An 11,763-nucleotide genomic window follows, 5' to 3' on the forward strand; every position below is an offset into this window, starting at 1 on the left:
CGGTAAAATGTGAGAATTTCCTAAGACAGAAAGTTGCAGATTTTGGCGAGGGGTGGTGGTGGTGGGGTACCAAATGTACAATGAACATCAAAAGCACCGAGGCCTGAAGACTCAGGAGCTGTTCTGACAAAATGGACCCAGGTGAAAGGTGAATCTGCACAGCATAGAGCCACTCAGACCTTCTGTCCTTGCTAGCACAGTTTGATCTCCTAAGCATGATAAAGGCTTCTAATAATTTATAAAATTCTTATCTTCCCTCAGTAGGAAAGGAATTGGATATTATTGAGGATATTCAAGAAAAACCTAAAAAATAACCCATGCTTCCACTGCCACATACTTCTCTATTTAAGCTTCTGCTCTATTATGTGCTTGAATGACTGTTTTGTTTTTCACAGAAACAGAATTACAACACTTACAAGTAACTTCATCATTAAATATTTTACATATCTTTTAGCGGCCCTGCAACAGGTCCACTCTGCAATCTTTGTAGGAACATTTTCTCCAATGATTCTGAAGCAAGTCTGGAGGCCCAATAAAAAACTAACAACAACAACAAAACTTTCACATTATATCAAAAATTGTCCAATTTTAACTTATACCCATTTTTTAGATATGATATTCAAAACAAATCTAATAATCAACAACTCTTCCCCACACTACGCATCTATAACTAAATAAATCCAGGCCAACTATTTTCCACAGATGGCTTTCAGGCTTAGTGTAAATCTCAATTTTCCCCTATGTAGCAGCTATGTGACTTTAGGTTCAGCGTCCTTTACTATAAGGGGAATGACATACACAAGCTATAAAATGGATTGAACTTTGAGGACACAATGCTAAATAAAACAAGCCAAAACAAAAGGACAGGTGTGCCTGATTCCATCTATGTTAACTTCTCTCAACCTTACAAAACCTTACACCTTACAAAACTTCAACACCTTACAAAAGAGGGTTCTTCTGGCTCTGTTTCAGAGGGTCTCAGTAAGCATGAAAAGCATGGCAATAGCAGACAGTCCACAGCACCAGCACACGAGCAGATGGATAGATACATGGTGGCAGGCAATGAGCAGAACAGTGAAGGGCTGTAACCTTCTATATGCCACCCTTAGAAATCTTCCTCTACCAGTCAGGCCTGACCTCCTAAAGCTCCACAGACTGCTAAAATAGCCCACTAGCTGGTCAACAAGTGCCAAGAACACGACACCGTGGAGGACACTCCATATTCAAAATGTAATAGTAAGCTACCTGGAAGAATCAAGTTTACAGACACAGAAAGCAGATTGGTAGTTGTTAGTGGGCGGGGTACAAGAAGTGAGAATTATAGTTAACTGGCTCAGAATTTCACCTGGAAGGAACAGTTTTGAAAATAAGTAGTGGTAACTGAGATTAGTGGCTCACACCTGTAATCATAGCACTGGAGAGGCTGTCTTGGCCTTACCAGGTATGAGAGGAAGCTCACAGATTTACAATCTCAAAAATGTAGAGGACAAAATTATCAGACCTATGACCACATCTCAGTCTACTTTTGATTTTGCTTTTCTACAATTTTGTGATATATAGCTTCTGGCATCTCTACAAAGAGCATGACGACTCATGTTTTTCTTAGAAACTATTTTCAATTTGCAGACTGCATAGTGGATTTAGGGGGCTCATGCCAGTCATAAAGGTTCTCTCAAAGGTATGGAGAAGGAGAAAGCTAAAGCACAGCCTTTAGGGTGCTAACCGTCAGCCAGCTAACCTAAGCAGCGCAGGCCCTATGAATACATAGGCTATACTGACCCTGCATCTATTCCAGGGCAGCACAGTAAGCAGAGACACAACATAAATTCATTTACACACTTCTTCAAATAAATTCTCCCCCTTTGTGCATACACAAATTCCTTTTTTCTATTAGCACAATTCACAGGACAGATGAAACATTGACTAATAGCATTCTCCCCACAATAATATTTTTACAATATAGTCTGCAGTTCAATTCTTTTACCAAAAGCATCAAATTATAAATGTAAAATAAGAATGGTATTGTGGGTGTTGATATCAGACCCAACAGGTCAAAGACAGGCATGAATAAAGCTGCCCATGTATGGAAGTTTCAACTTTAGCACAGACAAAGGACACAGCTGTGACAGTACAGAGACATGAATGAGGGGGACACTAAGTGCTCAGACACCTGCTGAAAACTTTACTTGCATGACAAGCAGAAAACCTAAGAGATCCTGTATTTACCTCAACCGTTTACATCAGAAATAACAGCTGAGGAGTAAATAGGAACTTGGGTTTGCTCTGATCACCACTGAGGACATATAAATATCAAAACACAGACAACAGAAGGGCAACTCCTTTAACAAGTTAAATTAGGGACTTGGGAGGTATCTCCAAAGTTAATTTGTTTGCCATATACACAATAAAAGTTTTCTGTTCCCAGAAATGCCAGGTGGGAATGGCAGCTCACTTTAAAATTCCAGTCTCTGAAGGAGACACCCCCCCCCAGCCCCATTCACCCCACCCCGATTGGCAGGACCACCCATTTATCAGTGAGCTCGAGGTTTGACCGGGAAACCCTAACTCAATGAATAGTAGAAGTAGAAGAACTATCAAGGTAGGTTTCTGACTTAAACTTGGGCCTACACACCACACATCCACACACACATTATTTCATACATACATGCCTACACACTTGAATAAGTGTACATACACAAGCACAGCACACACCAGACAAGAAAGGGAAAAATTTAAATTACCATTTGATCCATAAAATCCACTACTGAGGACTGTCAAAATGTGAAAGCAACGTTTTCCATCAAGGAATGAAGAAAATGTGATGTATATAACAATGAAATATCACCTAGCCTTAACAAAGAAAGAAATCCTGTCAAACGCTACAAATCCTGAGTAACGTATGCTAAGTGTGACAATTAAATGACAAATAAAACCCACTTGTATAAGGTGCCTACAGCAGGTCAGGCTCTGAAAGCAGACTGGTGACTGTCAGACAGGAGAAACAGAGTTACTGTTTAACAGTTAGGAAGTTTCCATTTAGGAATATGGAAATGACCTACAGCTGGACACTGCTGACACTTCTGTAAGAAAATGAATATATTTAATGTCACTGAACTGTATATTTGTTTAACAGCCAGGAGTGTTGGGTGGCTCATGCCTGTAATCAACATTTGGGAGGCTGAAGGATGCTGCAAGTTCCAGAACAGCCTGGGAGGACAACCTAATGAGTTATAAGCAAGCAGAGGGAGACCCTGTATAAAGAATTAAAATTAAAAAAAAAAAAAAAAATAGGCAGGGGAGATGGCTCAAAGGGAAAAAGGTGAAATGCTTGCAATAAGCTCAAGATTCTCGGTTTGATCCCAAGAATTGTTTTTGGGTTTTTTTTTTTTTTTTTTGGGGGGGAGTGAGGGGAGGAGATGACTGTGTGCTTTTAATCCCAGTGCTGGGGAGACAGAAACAGGTAGATGTCCACTCACTGGCCAGGCAGCCTAGCCTCCTGGTTGAGTTCCAAGCCAGTGAGAAAAAAAGTAGGCTGCACCCGAGGTCTCTGGCATCTGCGCAAACATGAACATGTACACACAGCAGCAAAGACATTCATGTTATTCTACTTTAAATAAATCTTGAAGAATGCAAAAGCCTAAACTTGCATGTGTAAGGATGTGAGTAAAGGTGAAACTTCATTTACTGTTGGGATTACAAACTGGTGCAGCCACTCTGGAATTTCAACCACCATGGAGACATCTCGAAAAGCTCAATAATAATAAATCTATCACATGAGCCAGCTATAGCACTCCTTGACATATGCCCAAGGACTCATGAACAGGCTACTGCTGTTGCCCTTGGTTGTCTCCCAGAAGTTGATGGTAGGTCCCTATTACTGAAGACACCATGCACTTTGGACACAGGACTCTGAGGAAATAAGCTGGATCTGATCCAAAGGCTCCTCCCTGAGGAATAACCTTTAAAGAGCCAGAAGATGCTATGTGAGCTCTTACTTAGGGAGGAAAGCAATCAAGAGGTTCTATCCAGCTGTGATAGCTAGGAACCACAATAATGATCACCAGCATGGTACAACAGTGCCACTTCGATCTTAGTAGTAACCAATATGTGTCTAGCTGGTCTTAAGGGCCACTCAACAGGAGAGAAATCATGCCTAGTACTGAACACCTAGCCAACTATCAGTTACTACCAAGCTCTTAGAGGCAAATGTACTACTGCCACTTTCCTAAACCAGCATAATTGCTAATTGCATTCTAAGTGCTTAGCCTTCTAACAACAGCTAAGTGGAGTTCTCACCCCTTGTTTCAGCAGATGGAGGCCATTACAGGAAGCTCAGCTCCTGTTGACATCTACAGCACAACACCTCCACCTATGGCTAAAGAAACATGGTGTGTGTGTGTGGTGGGGGGAGGGGGAAGTGAGAGCCAAAGCACCAGAAGTCGTCTTTGAAACTGTGCCTTCTAGTTACTACAGGAAAGCTACACACATGAAATCTCAACAATATGGCTGCCAACACTAGGTGACATACCAACAGGGATTGGAGAAATGTCATGGGCTGCAACCATGACAAAGCATCTCAGGCAATTAATAACTGCTCAGAAAGGGAGAATTGGTTTTCCCCAGAGATTCAATACCAAGTGGTCAGCCCTAATAACATATATACAAGCAACACTAAATGAACTCAGCTGAGTCTATTTACATATACATTCATATATGTGTAATATATTAAAGAGAAAGATTATAAACTTAAGAGGAAGCAGGGGTTGGGGAGCATGTGAGAGACATTGAAGGAAGGAGAGGGAAACGATATAATTATATTTTAATTAAAAATAAGGGAAATTGCACCTGTGGTGATGCACACTTTTAATCCTAGCACTCTAGAGACAGAGGCAGGGCAATCTCTGTGAGTTCAAGGTCAGCATGGTTCTAGGCCAGCGAGAACTACACATCTTCAAAAAAAAAAAAATTTAAAGAAACTTAAAAATTAAAATCAGCCAGGTGTGGTGGAGCACGCCTTTAATTCCCAGCATTCAGGGGGCAGAGGCAGGTGGATTTCTGTGAGTTTGAGGCCAGTCTGGTCGAGTTCCAGGATAACCAGAGCTGTTTTACAGGGAAACCCTGTCTTGATAAAAACCAAGAGAGAGATCAATATCCAGAATCTATAAAAAATTCTTACAACTTTACAGTGTAAAGACAAATAACCCAATTAGAAAAATGGGCACATGGAGTCAGGGATATAGCTCAATGGTAGAATGCTCACCTAGCATACTCAAAGCACTGGGTCCAATCTGTAGTACTGAAAATAAAAATCTTTTGAATAGACATTTTTCTAAAAGAATTATGACAAATGACTGAGAAATACAGAGAAAAGATTCTCAGCATCATTAAGCATTAGAGAAATGCAAATCAGAACAAAAACGATATTAACAGGACTATTATAATAAAAAAGGTAGATCTAACAAGGGCTGACAAAGATGCAGAAAAATCAGAATCCTCATACATTGCTTGTGATAATGAGAAGTGGTACAGCTACTGTGGAAAACAGTTTCTCAAAAAATTAAGCATGATGATACCATTTGGAGTAATTTCACTCCTAGGCACATACCCAAGGGAAAAAAATAAAACATATGTTCATGCAAAAATATGTAAATAAATGTCATAGCAGCATTATTTATAATAGCCAAATGGTGAAAACAATCCAAATGTCCACCTACTAATGAATGAACAAACCAAAACATGGTAAATTCACACAAAGGGATATTGTTCAGGCATATAAAAGAAGGAAAAGATCAAAGTAATATTCTGACATGTGCTGCAGCATGAACCTTGAAAGAATTATGCTAGATGAAAAGCAGACATATTGGCCATTTGCTATATGATTTCATTTACATGAAGTGCCCAGTATAAGGCAATGTGATAGCTCAGAGAGAGGAAAATAAGGAATGACTGCTAATAAGTTACAGTAGCCATCATCGATGAGGAGTATGTGTAGTTTGATAGGGGTGATGGCTGCACAACTAACTTTGCCTATATTAAAAGTCACTGTTTTGTAGACTTTAAAACATGCCTTATGGGGCCAGAGAGATAGCTCAGTGGATAAAGACACCTGCCACCAAGCCTTACTAACTGAGTTCAATCCCGGGAAATCACATGGAAGAAAGAAAACACCAACTCCCACAAGTTATATTCTGCCCTCCAGGTGCCCAGTAAATAAGTTAAAAAATAAACTGTACATTATAAAAAATAATTTAAATGATGCATCATATACTATAAAATTATAGTTCAATGAAAAACTTAAAGAGGAAAATAAATTACAGTAACATCAGTAGGAAGCAGCCATAGTCCCAATCACAAACAGAATATGCCCTGACATTGAATATGTAAGACAAAATAATTCCATCAGTTTGTTTGGATGGGAAGAAAGGTCTTCAAAGAGAATCAATGGCCAAAGAAACAAACTGAGCTATTAAGCTATATGTAGTTAAAAGAGGCTTAGGTCTACCCCTCCAAACCATAGAAAAATAACAACAACAACAATAACAACAACAAAAATCATAAAACCAAAGATGGTAATTTCTAAAGAGAATAATAAGCAGTTCTAAAAGTTCTGCAGCAAACTGATTCCTTACAAAACTCAAAGTAAGATTAAACAATGCAGAAAGGAGTGACTTCATAAACGTTACTAGATTCATCAGAACCACGTCAAACCAAATTCACTCCAATTTCTCCTTTAAGAGAGTGACTTCTAAGAACCATGCAGGCTCATTACAGCCCAATTACACTGTAGCATTTGCCAAAATCTTTCAGAATATTCACACAAACTAAAGGTCATAGGGGCCTGACAACAGACTGAACTAATAGCCAGTGAGTAACCATAATGGTGTTAATGGAGGCAATCAGGTTGAGCTGCATACTTCAGAGTAATCTACTCTGTCACTTAAGTTTTTGTCAACAATCTGAACAAAGATCTACAATGTTGTCTACTAAATACAAACATACAAAATGCCTAAGTCAAAATGAACATGAAATTTAAATGCCTTGTATTTAAACTCAAGAAAAAAAAAGTATCACACAAAAAAGGAAGACATAGTTTAACATAGTTTATGTAGAAAACACATGGACAAGTTCATACTACAAGCACATATTAAACGCAGTCACAGCAGTTGAAACTGTTATGATTAACAGTTTAAAATGTAATAGTGGGCCTCAGTGCACACTGTAATCCCAATACTTGGGAGGCTGAGGATTGTCATGAGTTCAAACCAGTCTGGGCTATGTAATAAGATCCAGTCTAGCCTGGGGTATAGTATAAGACCATCTCTAAACTAATTAATCAGTGAATTCATAGTATTTACTGTTTTAAAAGTAGCTTTTAGTCGGGCCTTCGTGGCTCACACCTTTAATCCCAGCACTCAGGAGGCAGAGGCAGGAGGAAGGAGGATCTCTGTGAGTTTGAGGCCAGCCTGGTCTATAGTGCGAGTTCCAGGACATGCTCTAAAACAATTCAGAGAAACCCTGTCTCGAAAAACCAAAAAAAAAAAAAAAGAGGAGGGGGGGGTGTTATACAATTCTGGATATGTCTAAAAATGAGCACCTAGAGTAAGAAAAAAATTAAAAATAAGCCAGGTGTGCTGGCTTGTGCCTTTGATCCCAACACCTGGTAAACAGAGGCAGGCAGATCTCTGAATATGAGGCCAGTCTAGCCTACAAGTTTCAGGACGTGGTATGACCCCGTTTCAATAATAATACTCTACTACTACTACTACTATTAACAGAGAATTATATTATCTAAGAAATTATTCAATGAACTGAAATTTATTCTGAAGATAAAATGTCTAGCATATGGTAGGAAAAGGGTGAGGTACACACTAGTAGTCTTCAAATACATAAAGAGGCAGTTTATGTAGGAAAGCTGATGCTGTATTTGGAAGAAAATACAAAACACAATGGAAATATCACAGGCTTTAATGTATAAAGAGCTGGATTCTAATCTTAGTGTCATCATTTACTGTGTGTGTTATTTGATGCCAAGATAAAGTTTCCTTACACAGAAACTGATACCGACCTTACCTTATAAATATATAAACATTAAATCTAATTAGATGCAAAAAACTTTTGTAATTCCTTCCCCCCAGTATCACCAAATGCACTAACTATGACACACAATCATCTTAATTCTTTTGCTGAGACTTTTCTGAATAATGAGAGCAAAGTTGTTCAGACTGAGAGTTGTAATAACCCATTAGTGAATGCAGAAGTCAGCCTAGTAGTAACTAGCATATTTCCCCCCTAATGAAATACAAAAAATAAATAAAATAAAATAAAATAAATACAAAAAAATTAGAAACTATTAAAGTGGTGTACCACTCATAGTAAAAGTAGATACTGTTATTCATATACTGGTGTGTACTGTACTGTGTACTTGGTATCACAAAGCTGTCTACCACTACCGCCTAAGTGTTCTGAGACAGTTCTCCTTGAGAACTCAACTAAGTTTAGGAAACAACCACAGTCCCTAGAGATTTATTATGGCCAGTATACATCTGCATCTCAGAGAAGCCCAGCATGAAAGAGACACGTTATTTTTTATAAACCCAGTTTCCCTTATATTAATTTTACTCCAGAATCTGATTATTTTTCCATATATGCCCACTCCTACCTTCTGCATTTTGTGGCATATATGCTAGGGGCAAATATTTCTCCAGATGAAAATGAAGTGCAATAGAAGCAAGCTTTGGAAGGTAGTTTCTGACTTGCCAGGAAAGCAAACTTTACTATGACTTCCTGCTACTGACAGCCACGCCCAAGGCATTTTGATTTCTTTATCTAACTCTCCCCTGACCTATCACAGCTAAGAGACTAAGATCAAACCCAGGGCCAGATTTTAATTTCAGATTTAATTTAATTTCAAGAAGAAGCATAAGATATCTATAGCACCAAGACACAAAAACAGATAAAAACAATAAGTAGGAATCAGGTAGTCAAAACAAACTCCTGGCATGCTTACCTATGAATATTTGCATATTGTACCTTGACAAACACACACTCAGAACCAAAGTAGCTAAAGACTTGCTTGGTGTTTGGAGGAGTCACTGTGCTCCACCAATACATCTACAATGGGCTGACAAGTGCAGCCAATTCTCATTATCATGAATGAGCACTGATCTCATCATTACTTGGAAAAGATGGATGATACTTGGATGACTCTGGGTTCTTTGAAAGTACATACATACACAGGAGTCCTTCAGAGGGCAATAAGTCTCACTAACATGAAGCTGAAGCTGTAGCTACAAAGTTCTATAATACTTGGTATCACTTGGCAATAATAACATAAGAAAGCATACCTCTGTCATTCATATCATCCTAAGTATGAGTTCTGAACACTTCTTGTAGTTTTCAGGACATAAAATGCAGTTCCTAGTTCCCACTCTCAGATTTCTACCTTATCTGAAAGTTTGCCCCATTATCAGGACCAATGCTTGCTACCTAGCCTTTGCTCACTGTCAGCATTCATGTTCTCTATCTCTCCTCAGACCTCACTGCATGCATCCTATCTTGTTTAACTGCTGAGACTTAGCTCTCAACCGCCTCATACATGGGCATCAGCACTTAAGAATCTTTAGACTCTCCCACAGCAGGGATCACATGGAAACTCACTAAATAGTGGTGACTTAAATAGCCAGGCTTAAGGGTGATAGTACCCAGTCCTGTAGAACTGACTGTATGCCAAGCCCAGTGCTAAAAGTACACATGGATTATCTAATTTAATCGTCGGAACTCTACAGATGTTAAGAATGGTAATTTTCCTGAGGACAAGAGTGAAACTCAAAGTAACTTCTTCAAGGTCATAAACCTTTAAAGTAGCAAATTTAGGGCCTGCATTCAGAGCAAGCTTACAATAAATACTTCAAAGTTCTAGGCCTGGACACCATTCTGTTAGGGAGTCCAACTTCACAGAAGTTTTAATGTCAACAGCAAAACATTCTAGCTAAAAGTTAAGACTTCAAAAAGATGAATTATGAGGACAATTTGCCGCAGATGTTTTTAAGTCTAATAAAAGCCTCTCATTCCCTTTCTATTTAATGAAAGTGTGACTTTAAGGTGTGGGGTCACAAGCTCATCAAGAGATGCCGTATGACAATTACAGCTTTGGTCTGGATTTTAAAATAGGGCTTTTTTTTTCTGCCTCTAGGATGGCATGGAAATGATGGTCAGCTTTGGTAACTACCGCCTCACAGCTCCGAAATTGTTAGACCCAATTCTTGTTTTCAAAAATATAAAATTCAGGGTTCTTGTTCCACAACCGACTTAACACAAAGCAGTCCGATCCCTTCTCTGCCCTCTCTCTGTACACAAAGCAAGCTTTACCCCCACTACCCAAAGGGGAGTGTCGCTCACCCGGCCTCCCCACAGACATACCCATCTCACTCCAGTCCAAAACACTGCTACTCAGTACGTCCTAGCACCTGGTGCTACCTCATGAAGCAGACCCCCTCCCTATATCCGAAATGCCCAGACCACCACCCGAAAGCCAGTCTTTCACACAAAGCAGGATCCCTTTCTACGAAGCAGCTGGCTACCTCTGAGTGCTCCGAGCGTGCGGGCCCACGGGAGCTGTGCCAAGCCACAGATCCCATCTGGGTCCACTCGGGTCCAGCACCCCAAGATTCCACGCACAAACCAGAGAAGAACTAGCTACAGATCCGTTCCCAAGGCTCGAACCAACTCTAGGCGACCTGCCCGCAGCAGAAGCAGGCAAAGCCAGCATCCCCACCACCGTCGAGCCCACCCTGCTTCCCCGGGGACCCCACCCCACACCCCGGCCCGGCACCCCGCACTCACCAGCTCTCCTCCTCTTCCTCCCAGCCTGACAGTCGCTCCAGCTCGTCGGGCCGCAGAGGCTCTACCTCGTCCAGCAAGCCGCCCTCGCCCGCCGCCAGCAAAGAGGTGGTGTCCCGCAGGTCCTCGCTGCTGGTCCGCCGCGGGCCTGAGCCCGCCACGCCGCCCACCTTGGCTCCCAGGCCCAGCGGGAAGCCCCGAGGGGACGCCGCGCCCGAGCAAGGGGTGGACACGCCGGCCCGAGCCGGGCTGCCGGGCCCGAGGAGGCCTGCGCCCTGCACGGCTCCTGAGCGGCTCCTCAGCTGCTCGTTCTGCTTCTCCAGCTTCTTCACCAGCTCCTGCAGCTTCCGCACCTCCTGGTCCGCGTTCACATTGGAGTTAACGTCCTCCATGCCGGCCGCGCCGCCCGCTCCGACTCCCAAGCCGCCGGGGAAGCGCCGGGGGATGGGGTGGGGGGGGTAGACAGGCGTTACCGCCGCCGCTCACGCTAGCCGAGGCGCCCGCATAGAGCAGGGCCAGGCCCCACCGCCAGGGTCCCCCCGGCTCGGGTTGCGAAGCACCGCTGGCCCCAGCCGAGCCGCCTCATCTGCGCCGGCTCCGCGACTGGGGGAGGCGGCGCCAATATCCGGCCTCGGCCGCCATCTTCCCTCCGTCCCTCCGCCCCCTGCCGGCCAGCCCGGTCGGTGACCTCAGAGCGTCGGGGGAGGACGTGGCCGCCCGCGGGCTGAAAGGACTAGGCGCTGGGCTCGCGGGGGGCGGGGCGGGGCGGGGCCCGCAAGAGTCACGGGGTCTGGAGGGGCGGGGTCACTGTGGGGGCGGGGTCCCGGCCGGAAGGGGTGTGGTGGGCGACGGCCGGCGAAGGTGGGCAGGGCCGGGCTGGCTCTGGGGTGCTGCCCTGGCCGCCGGCCCTACCGGACCTAGGCT

General features: G+C 42.6%; 1 protein-coding gene across 2 annotated transcripts in view; it reads right to left on the minus strand.

Moving 5' to 3' along the window:
• The window catches only part of Slain2 (SLAIN motif family member 2), a 53,776-nt gene extending 42,229 nt beyond the window's left edge, over positions 1–11,547 (minus strand). For both annotated transcript variants that reach the window (XM_051198433.1, XM_051198432.1), the window contains exon 1: positions 10,843–11,547. In XM_051198433.1, the coding sequence (XP_051054390.1) occupies positions 10,843–11,231 (389 nt within the window). In that variant the 5' untranslated portion in view covers positions 11,232–11,547. The remainder of the gene's footprint in view (positions 1–10,842) is intronic.
• Positions 11,548–11,763: the final 216 nt, after the last annotated feature.

This window comes from Phodopus roborovskii, unplaced genomic scaffold, assembly GCF_943737965.1.
Source record: "Phodopus roborovskii unplaced genomic scaffold, PHOROB, whole genome shotgun sequence".
NCBI classification, from domain to species: Eukaryota; Metazoa; Chordata; class Mammalia; order Rodentia; family Cricetidae; genus Phodopus; species Phodopus roborovskii.